General features: G+C 37.5%; 1 protein-coding gene across 1 annotated transcript; it reads left to right on the forward strand.

Annotated features, from left to right (window-relative positions):
• Positions 1 to 1,042: 1,042 nt before the first annotated feature.
• On the forward strand, positions 1,043 to 19,451 carry LOC133061487 (V-type proton ATPase subunit S1-like protein). The gene is made up of 7 exons (XM_061149497.1): positions 1,043 to 1,153; positions 4,547 to 4,593; positions 4,850 to 4,911; positions 6,270 to 6,499; positions 11,689 to 11,739; positions 14,853 to 15,090; positions 19,138 to 19,451. Exons 1-7 carry the CDS (start codon positions 1,059 to 1,061, stop codon positions 19,438 to 19,440), a joined length of 1,026 nt encoding a protein of 341 aa, XP_061005480.1. The 5' UTR covers positions 1,043 to 1,058; the 3' UTR covers positions 19,441 to 19,451.
• The last annotated feature ends 536 nt before the right edge of the window (positions 19,452 to 19,987 follow it).

Raw genomic sequence — 19,987 nt, forward strand, 5'->3', positions numbered from 1 at the left:
GTGTCTATTTTTGCTTTTATTGCCTGTGCTTTGGCAGTATATCCATGAATCACTGATGAAACCAATATCCTAAAGCTTTCTCCCTATGCTTTCTTCTAGGTTTTAAGTCTTTAACCCATTTTGAATTGATTTTTGTGTATGGTGTGAGATAAGGGTCCAGTTGCATTCTTCTGCCTGTGGCTATCCAGTTTTCCCAGCACCATTTGTTGACGAGTCTGTCCTTTTCCCTTTGTATATTCTTGGCGTACTTGTCACCACGTTGCCCCGATGTGCATGTATTTATTTCTGGGGTCTCTATTCTGTTCTATTGATCTCTGTGTCTGTCCTTATGCCAATACTGTACTGTTTTACTTACAGTAAAGGAATTTGTGATCCCACCAGCTTTATTATTCTTTTTCAAGGTAGATTTGGCCATTTAGGGCCTTATCTAGTCTTCACAACAATTCTTTAAGTACTTTGTCCCCACTCTGCAAGTGAGGAGAAGTAACTTGTCTAATAATACCAGATAGCTAGTAAGAGCTAGAGCTGGGAATGCTCTTGAATGCTGTCCGACTCCCTAGTCAGTACCCTTTACCATTGCATTCCATGCCTCTCGGCAAATGCAGAGTCATGAATTCAATAGGAAACTGTGTATTAGGACACATATGTAAAATTAGGTTAGCCTCAGGGAGTTTTACTTAGTCACATATGCACAAAAATGCATATGATATTTGTATAATTCATAGATTTTTGAGGAGAATTTAATAATTTCCTGAAAAGTATTATGAGATTCTTAAGAATACCAAAACTATGCCAATTTCTAAAAAGAGCTTAATAATCTTTCATTGAGATGAATAACCGAAGAACCTAAACAGACCCATTAGTTTCATTCTACACTCTAAATTCAGCAGTATCAGGCTCCTCCTTCCACCCTTCCCCACACATAATACATCCTGGGAATGCTCTCTTTTTATTGGATGAATGTATTAGTCACAAGGCATAAAAAGTACTGCCTCTGCTTGGTTTGCATTTATGAATTAACAGATGTGCCTGGTTTGAAGAAACAGATTCATTTCTTGATGGGAAGAAAAATCTTGTTTAGTTTTTCACTTATTTTTTTATGTATGGGATTTTCACTAACTTTGGACCAGATACTTGCCAGGAAGAATGTAAGGTGAGTAACTGCACATCTTTAAATATCTGTGAACTTCAGTGCAAGTGCAAGTGTGAAATTAGATGATTCTGTAGTTTTTTATGTGGTTGCACAGCTACATTTGTTAACAATTCAAAACAGATATACTAGATTAGATCATTTGATAGTTACTAAAATCATTGAACTAGAGTTTATAGATGAGATAAAAATATAGTCTTTATTATAAGAGGGAGGAGTTATTTATTTGTTCTAAGTATCCAAAGAAAATTTGTATTGCATATCAAAATATATAAGAAAATGACTCAAATCAGTGTTCATATTTCTTTTATACTCATAAGTACTGTTAATTTCAGTTTATCTTGCTGTTTTTATGTGAGAAGAGAGTAAGCAAAATTTAAAAACTAAGAAATATATAACCTGACCCCCAAAGAATAGATGTTAAATCATTTTACCTGGTAGGAGATGATAATTGTGTGGAGTACACACTACTTAAAACTAACAAGCAAAATATCTGTTTCTATTTCCTTTGTCCTTTTGGCTTCTCTCTGTACCATATAAGGAAACATATAGAGATTTCTCCATAGAGAAGAATATTCAAAATCTGAATAGCAATTAACTTATGTCATGTCTCCCAATTACTCATTATGTGCAATCACAACAAATCTGTCAGGGGGGTTAGTGTGAACACAAAGAAAAGTGTCAAGCCGGATTATCTGCCAAAACTTGTGTTAAGGAATTCTTAAGTCATCAGCTAATAAAAACAACAAGGACAGACATTTTTTAACATCTGTTTTCCCATGTTCCAAATCAATTAGGTCTTTCCTTCAGGTTCACTTTCAAGTAATGTAAGTGACCTATACTCCTTAGGTGGTTAAAGCTTAGTAATATTGCCTCACCTGGTTTATATAGAAGTGACTAATTTGTGTATTACACTGATAAAATGTGCACTAGAAACTATAAAAATCCCAGTTCGGTTTTTGAAGCAGTATTAATGATTTTAAATCATTTTAGCCTCAGAAGAGACCTTAGAAATCACACAAATCAATCATCATTTGTATCTAATAATATGGCATATTAACTCATTGTGATGGAAACAACAGTTGCTGTTTTGTGAATGTTCTTTCAAATCATAAATCTGGAATTTAAAATATATTTCACCTCTATGGGCAATTTAAGGTCCTTAAGTCTCTAGGAAGGATAATTGCATTTTAAGCCTGACACATGTTTCCGATGCTTAGAGAAAGAAGTGGTCATCCCTCTTCCTTTACATATTCGTTTCTCAAATTGGGTTTATATTTAAAAAGAAAATCTCTTCCCTTTCACACAGCATTTCCTGTGATCTCCCATTTCCCACTTCCCTTTCGGAGTTTGTTCATTAAGTTATTATTTCATTTGTATATGTAACGCATAGGTTTTTAATACTTGATATTTTTATATAGGCACAATGCTAGGTGCTGGTTATGCAGTGGTGGCAAAAGAGATAAAGTCTCTTGCCTCATGAACCTGTAAGTTTAGAGCAGAGGTGCTCATTAATCAAATGAACGGTGTTATTACAGATGAACTGTGAAATGTTCTTTGAAAGAAAGGTATGGTAAACTGTGAACACATATGATAGGGGATCTGAACTCGTCTGAAAAGTTAGGGACGGCATTTCTGAGGGAGCAACGTTTGAGCTGTGATCTGGAGGATATGGAGGATGTGATGAGGAGGTAGAGGGAAGGACAGGCTGGAGGACATTCCAGATAGAGGGAAGAGCAGGTACTAAGACTCTTAAGAGGGAAGAAGAGAACATGAAGCATGCAGGGAATTGAACTAAAGAATGCTAGTGTAGCTGGAGGAAGAGGGGATGAGGGGAAATGAGCACAACGACTAAGGCCAAGGCCTTTAGGGCCTTGTCAGCCTTCAATCCTGAGCAGAACATGAAGGAGCTGCTTCACCTTCACCTCCACAAAGGCGTACTTGGGAGACTCTGAATGGAACACCTGGTAAATAAAAAATATGGCACCAGCCACTGCAGGCCTAGGGCTCTTGGTTACTTTTCATAAATTGCAGAGATCCCTTTTACTGGAAAGTTTCTGAATATTTTAGTGCTAATGTAGGTTTACTTTTTTTTAAATTAAAAATCAGTGTTTCTTAGTATGTTCACACAGATAATTTTAACCAGATAATCCTTTAGTTCTACCTTAGTTCAGAGATCATGTAGTGATGTGAAAATGCATGTGTAGAGTATTTTGTCTTTGGTTGATATTATGGCTTCCCTTAAAGCCTCATTAGTTGAGGCTTATGGGTGTGGGCAAAGCCAATTCAAATTAGAGTTTATCTGAAAAAAGAAGTACACCAGCCTTATTGTATGTCCACAGATTCACTGAAATGAAAATAAGCCTGTGTTGTGTGCTAAAAGCTTTTCATTAATGAACACATGGATTGATTATGACTTGATAATTACTAAAGCTGGGTGATGGGAACAGGAACTTAGGGAGGGTGAGGGAGCTTTTATTTTTCTGTTTGAATCTGTGTATGTTTGCAATATTCCATGATAAAAAGATGCATGTATCTTTTAACGTAGTAATTTCACTTATAAGAATTTATCTTAAGGGACTTCTCAGGGGTGTGAACAAATAATCCAAGGTAATGTTCAATACTATTAATTGGAAACAACTTAAATACTTAATAGGGGTTTATTTAAATATATTAATGTGTTTGTATGATGTTATACCAGATGAAATTTAAAATTATGTCATAGTCATAAAAATATGTATATTTTTAAGTAAAAAATTACAGGCTTTAAGATAGTATGTTTATAAAAATCTGTTTTTAAATAATATAAATAATAAATTACATTTGTGTATAGGGTGTATGTGCATGTATGTAGAGTAAAATGCTGGAAGGACATACTATTATAATTTATATCTTCATAATTTTCAGAAATACTTTTTTGGCAATAGAGTCTTTTTTTTTTAAATAAAAAGGGTTGAATATTTCTGCTTTAATATGCTAACAGTAGAATAAGGTATAAAATTTCACTGTAAAATATTTTATTATGTTTTATAATTTAGTTATTTAATTTATTCTTGGTTATTATTTATTTTGGTTAAACCTTAGTGTCTAGCATACTGCTTGTCTAGCATACTATTCTTTGAGTAGACTATTTATCAATGAATAAAGATTAAGATTGATATTTTAAAGTTTTTTCTTCTTTAAAATTTGCAGTCTTTTCCTTATTTCCTTTGAAGAACATATATAGTATTACTTTTTAATCAGAAATTCACTATTCAAAAGTGAACAGTTTTACAGGCTGTGATTCTCCTCCTCTTCTCTGAGATGTAGTAAACCGAAATGTCCTTCTTAAAATTTCATATAAAATCTAAAATGTATATATTTACTTACCATCTTTTTATTTTTGTTTTTTTCTAGTTTCATCTCTCGAACATCGTCAAATAAAGAAGTGGTTGTAAACAGTGGTAAGACTTGTAACTGCCCTTATGGTTCCCTCTGGGGTTGAGGACGGGTTCTGTCTATGATGGGCTTCCCTGAACACTGGTACTTGCACCTGGAGTCTCTGATGTGAAAAATCTCTTAAATACTGTATTCTAAATTATGAGCCAGAAGAGTCTCAAGCCTGGTACATTTTACAGTGCTTAGCATATTATTGTCATTCAATTACATTAATAAACCGGTGACATTTTGCCTTTGTACTCATGTCATTTTATTTGACAGATCGACAGAATAGTGGTGATATGAAGCCAGTGCAGAATTTCACAGTGATACCAATCACACAGGTATGGACATTTTAGGAAACTAGACTGAATCATTAAAAAAAAAATGTAAACACATTTCAATCAAGTCAGAGCCACTGTGAAAATATAAGTAATAATTCTGTTAATAACTAACATTCTTGGTTGAACTTTGGGTGACGAAATGTTATGGTAATCTTATAGTTGAAAAAACACTGAAGTTTTCCTTGTTGTCATATATAGTGTTTTCCTTAAAGTATTCAGTTTTACTTTTGTTGCCTTCCAGACAGGATCACTATAGTAACAATTTATCTTTGGTTACTGATAAACTTGGGTTGCTGCTGCCTGTTTAATTTCTCTCTTATCTTTATTTACACTGGAGTTATTGGTATGGAATAGTTGATCTAGATAAGTGATCACCTCTTTCAGATAGAGATTGCTTTTGTGACCTCCAGAATGATATACCAAAGTGCATTGTCTTGGGCTTCCTAGAAATCTGCAAAGGTTTCATAAGATGTAGAACAGGGTTAGAATATCTTGCTAGCTTATGTATATTAAATGACCTGGAACTGCATTCTCCAGGAGAGTAGACTAGCCACATGCAGCTATTTAAATTTAAATTCAATTTAGATAATATTAAGTAAAATTAAAAATTAAGTCCCTCAGTTGCACTGGCTACATTTCCAGTACATAATAGCCAATAGCACAGAATGTCCTGTTGGACATTAATGGTCTGGAGAATTTTGTTGTATTTCTAGAAACCTCTTGTTTTCTTTGTTTAACATATTTTAATTAATTTATTTAAAGTTCTAAATTATTTGGGTTCTTATTATTTTAGAGACGATTACTGCCATTAGTGAATTTTTTTGAAATATTAGTAGATATTTATTTTTGCGGTTTTAGGTTTACAGAAAAAAAATTGAACAAAAGTAGAGGATATTCCCATATACTTCCTCAATCTACAACTCACACCATCTCTAATTTTCTCTATATTTAGAATCTTTAAAATAGATTTGATCTAACACTTATTTAAAAGATAAATTAATTAAATCTAACACTAATTTAATCTTTTAAATCAGTGTTAAAACTGTTACATTTGTTAAAATTGATAATTTTACCTAAAATTGATAGGTTATATTAGCATTCATTCTTTGTATTGTATACTTCATGAGTTTTAACATTAAAAAATTATACATTGTAATTTGTGGAACTGGGTTCATGTACCTTCAGGTATACCTATATTTTTAAGCTTATTAGGTCCACCCATCTCCTTTTACCCACAATAGCATGGGCTCTGGAGCTAGCAGAGTAACAGGCTTTGAATTGGCTCTTTTGCTTCCAAGAAGCCTTCTGTACCATGGAAACAAATTCATATCTTAAATTTCACTTATTGGGTTCATTAGGTTCTCAACTTCAATCTGAGCAGACGTTTAGAAAAAGAACCTCGGAATGCATTCAGCCATCATAGCCCAGTTAATGTCTCCATGGATGGAATTCCCTGCATTCTGTTTTGGGCCAAGAGAATAACAATTAAATTTAAGAATCAGACCTGGCTGGACCTTACAGATGAAGCTATTGGCCAGAAGGCAACAGTGGATGCTGGCAACTCAAACTGCAGTGAAGAAAGTGCCATGTAAGTTGACTGCTTTGAGGAGCAAGTCCTTAGGGCGAGTGTAGCCTGTTAACTGGGTGGTCGAGTTTTCTGTCATTTCAGAAAGTAGAAGTAGGCTCCTTTGTATATGACTGTGACATACATTTCTGAGTAAATGTCTAAAATGAAAGAACAAGTTAGAAATCAGTTGTTTTAGTTTCTTATTTTTTTCCCCAGTAATTTTCTTCTGAACACTCTAGCTAATTGTTATATCGTGCTTTGTGGAAGATCAGAGTTTTGATAAGGAAGCTTCCCAAACTCATTCTGAAAGAGTGGATGGATTCCAGACTCTGTGTCAGCTCCAAATGTAAAGTGTCAAAGTACTTTTGTCCTAGCAGGGAGGAAATTCCATATCACTGAGCAGAGTCAAACATATTCTAGTGGGTGAAGCAGAGAAAGCTGACTCTATTTAGCCAGGGCAGGTATTTGACTCTAGGAAGTGTTCTGAAGTTGTAGAACATTGCCTGTTTGCAAATGTGCAAGGGGCCAAATTTCAGAGAATTCTTTAGAACATTAAAAAATGATTAGAATAATTCTTTTTCACTTGAGATAAGCATATCCCTTTTGAAGAGGAAATTAGTTTCCACTGCCTTTCTTTGCTTTTCAGTCATCCAAGCAAATATTTTTTTGCTTGTATTTGTTTTGGTCCAGAGGGAGGAAGTCTGGCATATCCCACTTGCTTTCTATACAACTCCTTGCTTTCAACATTTGTTGGTATAACAGAGGCTTTTGGAAGATTCTTTGCATTTGTTCTGGCCTGGTTTAGATGGGCAGAATGCTTCATATAAAACCATAACATGCTCTGTGTTTTGTGCGTGTATGTGTGTGTGTTTCTCTGTATTCTCCTTATATACTTTCATAGAAATACTTTTTCATTGCTGAACTTGTCATTTAAAAATTCTTGATGATGGGTAAAATGGATTATATTCATATACACTTACAAGTTACATTACAAGTTTTAGTAAGTATTTCCCATTGCTATTCAGAATGACTCTCTTTATCAGGGAACTAGGGAGTTGTAAGCAAAATGAGAGTCTGCCCAGATTCATTTATTCTGTTATAGCACAACTATCAAAGAGACTTCAACATTGCTGAGAGCTCAGGGCTTTTTCCTCAGGCTCTAATTAATTCCTTACAGGGCTCTTTATTTGTGGTCAGATGCAGGGAGAGAGACTGCCTGCCTGAGGATCATCTTGCCTGTCTGCCTGTCCATGGCTGACTGGCCCTTCTTGATTCCGTTTATCCTGACCCCAGGGGGTTTGTGGGGAAGATCAGGGCACAACAGATTTTTGCTGGACTTCAGAAACTTTAATTATTACTGGGAACCTAGAGACAGAAAGAATGAAAACTTAGCTTCTAGGTCCAGTTCTGCCAATGAGCTCTGTGACTTTACAAATAGGAGCCACTGTAGGGTGAGATGGCGATGATGGCATCTGGTAATAGCAACTAACAAGGCTTAAGCACTTGGCCTTGGCCAGGCACCTTGTGAGGACTTAACAGTCACTTCATCTGTTATCCCTTGTAGTGCTCTTGTGAATAAGTCCCTGAGTCATAGGTACAGTTATCACCTGTGTTTCAAGTGAGAAAATCAAAGCTTGTGAGGTTAGGAAACTTGCTAAGATCATACAGCTTATATGGTAATAGAGCTGGGGTCTAAAACATCTTTAACAACACCATCTTCCCTCCTCTCTTGGCCCTATCTGATAGGAGTGTGAAGATCAAATGAGGAAATGGACATGTGAGAGCTTTGTCAAGTGCTAGTCAAAGTTCTAATGTTGTTTTTCCAAGATATTAATGATAACCAGAGTAAAATAGCGTCCGGTTACCTGGTAGAGAGACCAAGGGAACCTTTCGTTTTTGCAGTACACAACTTAATGATATTTTTTCTTTGTCACTGCCCAAGAATTCCAGTGGGTGAGTCCCAGGCATGCATCACCCACCTTCTGGGGTCCTCAGGTGAGTGTGCAGGCACGCTGGAGAGCCCACCAAAGGGCATAAGTGGGAGGCTTCCCAGGATGTGAGGCGTTCAAGGACCAGCTGCTGATGCTATCCTTGACTCCTGTGAGTTACACAGATTAGTGAGATGCCTTTGTCATGCTGGCAAGGAAATCTTATATTCAAGAATCGGAAAGGGAGTTTGCAGAAAGAACAAACCCAAGTAAAGACATAACCATGTAAGGTCAAAAGCACAGATTAAAAAAAGATGACCACATTTTAGTGCTTGGAAATAACATGTTCAGGGAAAGGCAAATTGTTGGCAGACAGATTTGCTACGGAAGTCTTTTTAAATAGTGAAAGCCTTACAAATAGAGCATAATCCCAGCATCTGTGTGTATTTTGAATTTAGGCCATTATAGTCTCAAGAATTCAGAATCTGCTTTAAACATGGGGAGAGGAGGGTGCTTGGAAAAGTAAAGAAGTTCTTTTTTGAGTGAGTCCCTAGGTTGTATTTCCCCTTTATGGTGCATCTTATTGTTCACAGCTTGGCACATGAAAGAATCTCATTGAATGATTGCTGAATTTGCATTGTTGAAACCAGACCTCCCGTCATTTACTCTGCCACAGAGCATGTTAACAGCTTTCACTGAAACCAGGGCTGCTGGAGAAAGCTCTCGGGGCATCAGAAGCGTGGAGGCCGTTGAGCTGCTCCACCAGAGGTTCTGAGTGGGCACTGCATGGCTCTGCTTTGAGCTTTATTTAGTTCGTTAGCTGGAGAGAGAGTTTGTGCATAACTAAGCTATTCTGATTCCTTGGAGGAACTAGAGAAATTTCTGTTAGAGTAAGTGACCAGTCAAATTTATAAAGTACAGTCTAAGAAATGCATTTCATTTCTTTAAAGTATTTTCAGTAATTCGTAACAGATTATCAGAATACTGTTGGAGAAAAATCCTCCTGAAACCTTGCTTTAGTGAGCAAAATAGCTTATAAAGTGTAAATTAGTGCTTCTAAGGTATCTAAGCTCATGATGTTATGAAATAAAGATATTTCTTTTAGTGATCTTTTTAATATAGTTTATTTTATAAATACTCCTTCCCTTTCTTCATAAGTAGTAGGAAGATAAACTTGAGCTCAGTCACTGACATTTCTGTTTCTTGATGAGTGTAACTGAATTAATGAGATTATATTTGTGTGAGTTTTCTCAAACTCGTAATTGGATATTTTATAAACATCGACTTTGATTTTTTAGAATGTATATTGAGGTGTTATAACTTCTCAATGTTATAATGTCACGTATCAGCATCATCCTTCATATATCTAAATTTCTCACATTTTTCCATTTCAATTGTATTTAGCTTTTCATCATCCTAACTTTTTAACCTGATTGAAATTTAAATGAAATACACTAAACTGCACATATTTCAGTTATACAGTTTGGTCTGTTTTGACATATGCTTATATCTGTGAAACTATCATCACAATCAAGATAGCAGACATTTTCATCACACTCAGAAGTTTCCTTGTACCACTCTGTAATCCATCCCTGTGCATTCCCACCTTGCCAGATAACTGCTGTTCTGCCTCCTATCATTATAGATTAGTTTGCATTTTCTAGAATGTTGTATAATAATAGCTATAATAAAACAGTGTACACTCTTTTTTTTTAGTCTGGCTTCCTTCACTTAGTGTAACGATTTTGATATTCTTCTATGTTGTTGCTTGTGTCAAAGGTATGTCAAAGGTATGTTTCTTCTTATTGCTGAGTAGTAAGTACTCCTTTGTATGGATATACCACAGTTTATCTATCCATCTACCTCTTGGTGGAAGTTTGTTTTTTCCTCCAGTTTTTAGATAACTTTCCAAATAAAGTTGCTGTGAACATTCATGTACAAGTCTTTGTAGGAACATATATTTTCATTTTTCTTAGGTGAATATCTAGGAGTGGAATGGCTGTATCATATAGCATGTGTATGTTTAGCTTATTAAGAAACTGCCAAACTGTTTTTTTAAAGTAGTTGTAGCATTTGCCTTCCTACCAGCACTGTATGCGCATTCCAGCTACTTCACATCCTTCCCAACCTTAGGTATGGTCACGGTCAGACTATAGAGAAAATATTATTATGTTTCTGTATGGTTAGCAATTTATGAACAAATGTTGTTGAGATGTGGGTTTAAAGATAAATCTTGGTAAGAGATGTACCTCCTCAGAGGAATGTGATTACATGTCAAGAAGTAATGAAGCTAGTGCCACTGAGATATTCCAGGATTTGTAAACCCAGAGGCTTCTTATAATCTCCTTGGAGACATTTATTTACATATGTGGGTATTAGACATGCAGCCATTTATTTCCTTTATAATGAGCTGTTTGTTCCCATTCAAAGACTAATAATATAACTCATACACTTTTATTTTCCCAAGGAAAATTTCTGACACTAAGGAAGTAAATGTTTCCTTCTCTCAGGAGATGGAGAAGAAAGCACTCCAATATGAGCTTCCAGATTCATAATTTTAGTATTCCTCACCTATGTTATAAATCCCTGTATGTGCAGGATGACATCTGGTTCTCATGAGGGGGAAGAACTGGGCTAAAAGGGGAACCAATACGGTTATTGCTCTGAGTTAGTAATAATCTATTTCTGCTCCAGGAAATCTTGTGTTAACTTTCAGGAAAATGTGATTAAATATAGATAGTAAAAGCTTAAGAGTGGACTTTTTTAAAAAACAGTTTAGCCATACTGATTACTGTACCATGGCATCTTATTGTAGTTTTATTTTGTATTTTCTGGATGACTAAGGATATTGACATCTTTTCATGTTATTGGTTGTTTGTATGTCTTCCTTTGTGAAGTACATCTTTTGAACATTTTAAAGTTGGGTTGCCTCCTTATTATTGAGTTGTTAGTGCTATTTGCTGTATTTAAGATACAAGTTTTTTTTTTGTATATGTGTTGTGAATATTTTCTTCCATTTTATGACTTGCCTTTTTCATTTTCTTAACATTATCTTTTGAAGAGTAGAAGTTTCAAAAATTTAATATAGTCTAATTTATCAGTTTTTCATATTTTTTTCAAGGAACTTTCCAACCCCAAGATTTCAAAAATGTTTTCTTACGTTTCTTCTGTGTTTCATAGTTTTAGTTGTTACATTTAGACTTGTGATCCATCTGGGGGCAATTTTTTAGTATAGTGTGGAGTAAGGGTTATTCTTGATAGATTGTATTTCTGTTTTCTTAGGTTGTCTCTGAAGTTTGGTGATGCTGAAAATCCCAGAGGTCTTGATATAAGGTAGGTATGGATGCCATTTTGGAATATCATAGGCTCAAAACTCCAGATTAGCTCCATATAATTTATCCATTCCACATATATGTATCACGGGCCTGCTGTGACAAGCATTGTGACACATGAAATGCCACATTTATCTAGTTTCACTGAAGAGTCAGTGGTGTTACCATGGGATCCTATAGTAACACTTTCTTAGTTTCTATAACACCAAATCATCTGTACTTTTTCCTTCTTCTTTTAGTGCCCTGGAAAATACACAAATCTGAGACTGTAATACCTCTTTCCTCTGAGCAAAGAATAAAATATGTTTAAAGCTCCAGAGCCGAGGCTCTAGTTTCAAGTTATTGCTACATAGCTTCTTACAACTGAGTCACACTTACAACTTAACAGTAACTAAAACTTCTCTGTTAGCTGAATTCCCCAACAGACAATCAACATAGGTCTACATTTTTCTGTGTTTATGTACAGAATAATACCTCTGCTAACAGTGGCTTAGCAAGCAGTTAGGAACGACTTCAGGAGTGGGGAGCAATTTGAAGGCATTTAAATTTTTTCTTATAAAATTATAATGTTTCCTTTCCTACAGGACCAGCCTTTTAGTGGAGATAAACACCTGTGTCTTTAACTTTACTTGAAAAACCAACAGGTTGTACCAGGGCAATCTTTTGCAAAGCTGTGTTCTATGGAGCACTTTTGCTCTGTGTAAATGTTTATAATATTTCCAGAAAGGGGGTCCCATGGTTAAACATGTTTGAGAAAAACTGCAAACCATGTCCTCTTGGAGATTCACAGTAGAAATTTGTATATTGAAGTTTCTGTGAAGATACGCTCTTAAAGAAAAATGCTATACTTGGTGACTTTGATTAACCACTCATTTCCTGGCTTTTTTTTTTTTTTTTTTTTTGTCAATGGGGTTTTTCTTCACTTAGTTGTGATTTTGGTGTCTTTGTGAGAGGAGATGAGCTTAGATTCTTCTATTCCACCATCTTTTCGCTAATGCTTTAAAATTATAATTTTTTTTCTGATGATAAAGCTGTGTGGCTACTTTCCTCTAGGTTAAAAAAAGTGTTATTTGAATAAAAAATATTCCCCATTCCTATATCAAACAGATATTTATATAAGTTTGGCCACCTTGTGAGATTCTATTTTCCTAATAAGATTTCTCTGAAAGATGATGGCATGTATGTTCTAAATTATAACCAATGAAACACTAGTATCCCATGATATGCAAGCAGATATTGAGAAAAGAGCTTTCTAAATTTAAACATAGGAAATGCTAAGTTAGAGGCAAAAAAAAAAAAAAAAAAAAAGAAAGGAAGGGGGATTGGAGACAAGATGCATGTCTTGAAGGATTTTTTGAGCAGTTCCATTGGCGCATCACTGCTCTCACCTCACTGAGGCTGTGTCAGAACAGTCTCAGGCCATTATCTGAAACAGGGCTGCAGACAGTGTGGCAGGCTCTACTGCAGTCCTACCTCAAGAGAAGTCATTCCGGGGATTCCAGAGGCAGCTTGCCCTTTCTAGGAATGGCTCTTGTGGCCTACTCTGGAATGTCTGACTCCACAGTCCCCATCTGAGATGTCCACCACCTTCTGGCCTTCAGTGTTCTTGGTGGGATTATTGCAGTGGACAGGGGTGGCCAGGCTCCATTGCATGCCCTAACAAACCTTTTTGTATCTGAGTCAGGAGCCCAGGGTGAGCTGCAGGTGTCTTAGATAACATCAAATGTTTTACAGCACCAGGCTGGCACAGGACACTCACCATGTGTGTGTTTCAACTTAGACAAGCCCAGCCTGTTTTACAGACGAGGAAAGCTAGACCCAGAAAGGTGATTGAACAGCCCTTATCATTACCACTAATAAGAACTGTATTTGTGAGAGCTCTTTTGGCTGCATAAAGCCAAAAGGTAACTGACGGATGAATAGGATTGAAAATGTTAGCTTCAGACGCTTAACTGACCTCACCAGGGCGGCGTCTTTCTCCATCTCCTGGCTCTGCTGTCCTTGCGTCAGCTTTCACCCTCAGGCTGGCAAGACGGTGACCAGCTGGCAGTTATTCACTTAAGCAACATGAAGGAGCTCTGTTGCCCGATGCTGTAGCGTAGCCATAGCAGAAGCACCAGGACTGCATCTTCTCGACCCTCCCGGGGGTGTATGCCCGCTCTAAACCAATCACAGTGATTAAATGGCTGCAATACACTGATTGCCAGAGAGACTTCTCTGAGCGGGGAGAGGGTCAGCCCTAATACACTAAGTTGCTGTTCCCAGAGGGAGCGGGAATGTAAACGACAGGTGGGCAAAGCCAGAATAAAGCCCACGCTTTTACCCTGAGTTATACTGATCTCAGCTGCTTTCTTTTTAAAAATTTAAATATTGTTGATTTATACTGTTGTGTTAGTTTCAGGTGTATAGCAAAATGAATAATCACATTAACATTTGATCTCTTTCTAGAATTTTTTTCTATGCAGTCACACATTTTTTAAATGAAAAAAGTGATCATCAATGCATATTGCACCTTTTTTTTATTGCTAGAGAATATTCCATTCCAAAATGGCTAAGAGTAAGAGCTCTTGTCTTAGATTGGATTCTAAGCCCAGCTCCAATGCTTACTTGTTAGTCATTTAACCCCTTTGTGTCTTAGATTTCTCACTTGTGAAATGAGGATGTTATCTATCTCATGGTGTTGCAGTGAAGATTAAATAAAATACACATAAAGAACTTAGAAAGATGCTTGACACATAGTAAGAGCTACTACTTTTATTTTTGACCATTATTTATTTAGTTAATTCTGTATTATTGTCCACTCAATTTTCAGATTTTTTGCAATAATAAAATTATTTTAATTAAAAAAAAGAAAAGAAAAAAAAAAAAACACAAGCGTTCTGTATTTTCCCTTTTGTAGGAATTTGTCTTCCTTACTTTTGGGGGCTGCTCTGTTAATTGGTTTCATTCTCGCACATGAAGAGCTCTAGTTCCGAACTAGAAAGTAAAGCCTCTCTCTCAGCCAGTTCTACTTCCTGACAAAAGAGGGCGCAATTGTACCGTTCGTAGACAATGCCCTGCGTCAGCAAATGTAAAAGTGCTTTCGGGGTAATACTGTTTTATAATCATTTTCAGATTCGCCCTTACCAGTTACAAGTTGTCTATCCAGAGATGGTTTAGTTTGCACCGAGTCGAGGTTATTTTTAATAACTCAATTCAAGCAACTTTTAATGCAACTGGGATTTACGCTCCGTCAAGTTACTCCTACCATTGCCAGCGCGTCAGCAGCCTGCAGCCACACGATGCCCTCTTGCTGCCCAGCGACTCCAATGCTATGTCAAGCCTGTGGGAGGTCACTTTTGTTGATTTCCAGGTAACAAACTAAAACCTGTGCTCAGTGGCCCTGTGTATTTGGTGCCAAAGAAACTCAGTGTTTATTTGAAAACACAGACGTTTAAGGAAAAGAGAGTAGATATCTTTAAAATAATATTGGTATGAGTTATCTTCTTAATCTTCTAAGGTATGAAATAGAGAAGGATCAAGTATTTCCTCTTCCTGCAGTGACCCCCCCATGCTCTCATCCCCGAAACTTGCTTTTACATTCAGGTTTTTCCAGCCCCTAGTAATTATCAGCGAGGAATGCCAACCATCTAAGCCAGAGTGAAGCTGTGGCATGAAGCCCGGTGACTGATACTTCCTGGAGTAAGAGGCCCTTTTGGGGAGAGGAACTGTCGGACAATTATTTTATTTCCTTCAGGGAGAGGAGCAGTGATCTTATCAGGGCAGATAAGAAGTACATCTGCAGTGTGAATGACAGCTTTGGCATTTGGCATAGGAATGGAACTGTCAGCCAGGGAGTCAAACATATCCCAAAGATCCTCTTGAAAGTATCTGGGGAAAGTCATGGAGACACAAGAGGTTCCTTTTCACCACCAGAATCTCAGGCTGAGAGACATCTGTCAACTTCATCCTGTTTACCTGTTAAAACAGCTTAACTTGTTCTTCTAACTCACTGAAATAGGCAGGGTTTTACATGTCCCTTTTCTGGGTACTTCTTGATTTTTTTCCATATATAAGTGTATATTTATTCCCCTTCCCCCTAGCTTGGAGAAGTGTGGTGTGGTTGTTTGGGGTAGGGAACGAGTTTCCATTTTGGGATTTGAAAGACGTGGTTTTGAGTTAACTTCTCAGTCACTTGGGCTGAGCTACTCCACCCTCTTGATTTCTGACCTATCTTCATGGATGTAAAGAATTCATGGCCTAATATGTGCGGCAACACCCAGGACTGTATTAGGCATGGATTAGCATGGATTAACAGTGGCACTGTTGTAATTATATTACATACTTTGTCTTAAAAACTTAACATAATGCTGCAAGATAGCTGTTGTTATCCCTGTTTTACCAATGAGATGACTAAAACTCTGGGGATTACATAAATGTTCAAAGTGGTATAATTGGTAAATGGTCGAGGCAGAATTTGAATTGTGGACTGTCTGGCTCCAAAGATACTTTGTAATACATATAATATATATATCTATTTATATAATACTTAAAAAGTATATGTTATATCTATTTCTTTCTCTTGTCCTTTCAAAAAAGAAGCAGGCAGAAAGGGCAATGAAGAGGTAATCATGAAAAAAGGACTAATTCACACAGAATCTTGCCTAATTAGGACAGAATTAACTGATTTATACTTCCACCTTGATCCAGAAATGACTTGAAATGACTATAGAAATACTTCAAGAAAAATAATTTTGAAAAAGAGGCAAACCACTTCACATCAATTAGGATGATGATTATTAAAAAAAAAAAAAAAATCCCCAAGCTGAAATAACAGCTTTTGGCAAGGAGGTAGAAAAATTAGAACCCTTGTGCATTGCTGGTGGAAATGTAAAATGGTGCAGACACCATGGAAAACAGTGTGCTAGATCCTCAAAAACTTAAACATAAAATTACAATGTGATTCAGCAGTTCCACTTCTGGGTATATACCTAAAAGAATTGAAAACAGGGACTTGAACAGATATTTGTGCACTCTATATTGATAGCAGCAGTATTGAACATAGCTAAAAAATGAACATAACCCAAATGCCTATCAATGGATGAATGAAAAACAAAATCTAGCATATACATACAACAGACTATTATTTAGCCTTCCCTTTAAAAGGAAGGAAATTCAGATACATGCAACAGCATGAATGAACCTTGAGGTTACTATACTGAGTGAGATAAACCAGACATAAAAGGACAAATGTTTGTATGATTCTGTTTATGAGGTACTCGAGTAGTCACATTTGAAGACAGAAAGTAGAATGGCAGTGACTAGGGGCCAGGGGAGGAGGGGACTGGAGAGTTAGTGTTTAGTGGGTACAGATGGTTTTTTGAAAAGATAGATGGTGGTGACGGTTGCACATGATGTGAATGTACTTGATGCCAGTGAACTCTGTACCTAAAAATAGTTTAAAATGGTAGATTTCATGTATGTTTTCCAATAAAAATATAAAACAAAAAATGGGAGCAAGGGACTAAGAAAAATAAGAGAAGAATAGATTAGTCAAACCACTGGTAAAGCTGGCACACAAAAGCATACAACCATCTGTCTGCCCTGGCTGGAAGCAGCACAGTAATTTGGCTTAGAAGCTTTGGAGCAACCAGCATAAGAAAGAATCACCCCTCACATGTTCATGGGATCCACAAGGCTACTGAAAATGTGCAGTGATGAGCACATCCGTCCTTGGTGTGTGTGATGTGTGCCAACATCGTCAACAGCAGCCTCGTGGTGGACAGAGCACTGGGTGTCGGAGGTGAACCTTGTAAAACACCCTTCGTATGGGCAGATGCAGAATTCAAGCCCAGTCCAGGGAAGAGGCGGTGGTGATTGGGGGTTCAGGTATGTGTGCAAAAGCCTACATTCCACATATGCAGCTTTGCTGCTCTGGCTTATTCTAGGAATAGAGTGAAGTCACATTCATGGTGAACTCAGATGCCTCAGGCAGGCCAGCTAGGGACGGTGGCAAAGTGTAGCCGGCATTACAAGCAGAATATTTTATTCAGCTCCAGATAAGTTTTGCTTTGTAGGAATGTAAGCCCAATATTGCCAGACCTTCTGACTTTTTGATTAAACCTAGAAATCTAGATTCCTGGGGGGAGGCTTTTAGGATGTTAGGAGCAAACAGAACTTACCTGTGGACTAGATACAAAGGATCTGCAAACTCTAGTCCAGAAAATGGATAGACAGCATATCCTTCAGGCATCCTCCACAGATACTGTTCTCAATCAAGTCTTAAGAATTAAGTGGCAGTCCATGTGAGGACATTCTCTTTGGCTGGAGTTGTAGCATCACCTGGGGAAGGATAGGCTACCCACTCCAGTATTCTCGGGCTTCCCTGGTGGCTCAGATGGTAAAGAATCTGCCTGCAGTGCGGCAGACCTGGGTTCAATCCCTGAGTTGGGAACGTCCCCTGGAGGAGGGCACGGCAACCCACTGCAGTATTCTTGCCTGGAGAATCCCCATGGACAGAGGAGCCTGGTGGGTTGCAGTCCATGGGGTCGCAGAGAGTCAGACACGACTGGGTGACTAAGCCCAGCACAGTAGCATCAAATGAGGCCATTGTTGGTCATTGAGTAGCTTAACTCTTCAGGCTCGTGCGTGAGGAGGTCACTTTGCCTCTTCACAGAGTGGGCAGGCCACGTATCCCAAAAGCTAGGCCAAGAGTCTCCTTCGGGAGTTGTTTTGGCTCAGTCTAAGCACAGATATTAATAGTTGGGTGAGCAAAACCCTTAAGTTCTATGGTATGATAGGAAGGCTACAACCATTTTAACATGGAAAATGCTAAGGAGCCCACTTAAGACATAAAGATGAATCCTCAATAAAGCATTCTTGGATAATTCAATTTTCTGATATACTCTTTTAAAACCAAATAGGTGACTGAATGAGGTGATGCTGTGTTAGCTTTTGTTATCTATAGTTGACCTCACTAGGCATCATGATGTTGGTTCCTAAAAGACTCTTCCTACTTACTGTCAGCAGAATCAAAGGCAGAGGAACTGAGAATTAATATTCTTTGTGAAATTTATATTAACACTTGTAAAATTTTGAGTAGACTTTTTGAATTTTAGAGACACCAGACATTTTGGTTTTAGATGAACTAAGGATCGGATTAAAAGGGGATTTATTTCAGGGCCTTGAATTTCACTGGCCTCTTAATTATGACAACCATATATCCCAGAGTTTCTGGGTCAGCCTTGATTTAAAATAAAGTTTCACTAGCATTTTTTAGATAATGTGATTAGATTATTCAGCAAGTATGTCCTGATATTTAAATTTAAGTAATTAGGGTCCAGAACCCTTTGCAAAGCTCTTAAGTAGATCTTCTAAGAAAAAGAGTATGCTACTTTAGCTCTTTTCTGTCTCCTGACAGATCCAAGGCTTTCCCATCAAGGGGGGACAGTTTGCCAAGGCCCGAGACTGCACCTCTTCCTTCTCGCCAGCCATTCTGATCGGCCTGGCGATGTCCCTGCTGCTGCTGTTGGTGCTGGCCTACGCCCTGCACATGCTCATCTACCTGCGCTATCTGGATCGGCACTATGATCTCATCGCCTCCCCGGCCCACTTCCCCCAGCTGACAGCTCAAGACGCGGTAGAGGAGAAGGAGCTGCTAAGGAGCCAGGGAGCTGAATGCTATGAACTGAGAAGCCAACAGATCTGCAAAATTTATGTTTAACAGCACAGCTCCCTTTCCCTCAGAAGGTCTGCACTAGGCTCCGAAAAGAGTTGTTCGTGTTCTGTGCTGTTTGCTTTGTGATACAAGGTCTTCACCAAAAGTCTTGGATTTTTTAAAAAGGAAATACATGCAAAAAATACATTTTGGAGCATCTTCTGTCTTTCTTAGATAGACTTGGAGCAATGAAAAAAGGCATCTTAATCTCACAGAGTTATCTCTGTGATTGCTGCCTCAAGGTGCCTTGACAGTAAAAGAATATTTCAAATTAGGGACACCTCCCCCCCCCCCCCCCAAAATGGAGAAGGAAATGGCAACCCACTCCAGTATTCTTGCCTGGGAAATTCCATGGGCAGAGGACAGAGGAACCTGGTGGGCTATAATCTATGGGGTAGCAAGAGTTGGACACAACTTAGTGACTAAACCACCACCACCCCCCATAAAAGAGGTTGATGCAATATAGAGAAGGGAAAACACACTTGGTCCTCATTGTCTGTGCCAGTTTGGATGTGATAAATATATAAATGTTAATATAAGGTTATCTGGAAGT

The sequence above is a fragment of the Dama dama genome, chromosome 9 (genome assembly GCF_033118175.1).
Source record: "Dama dama isolate Ldn47 chromosome 9, ASM3311817v1, whole genome shotgun sequence".
Lineage (NCBI taxonomy): Eukaryota > Metazoa > Chordata > Mammalia > Artiodactyla > Cervidae > Dama > Dama dama.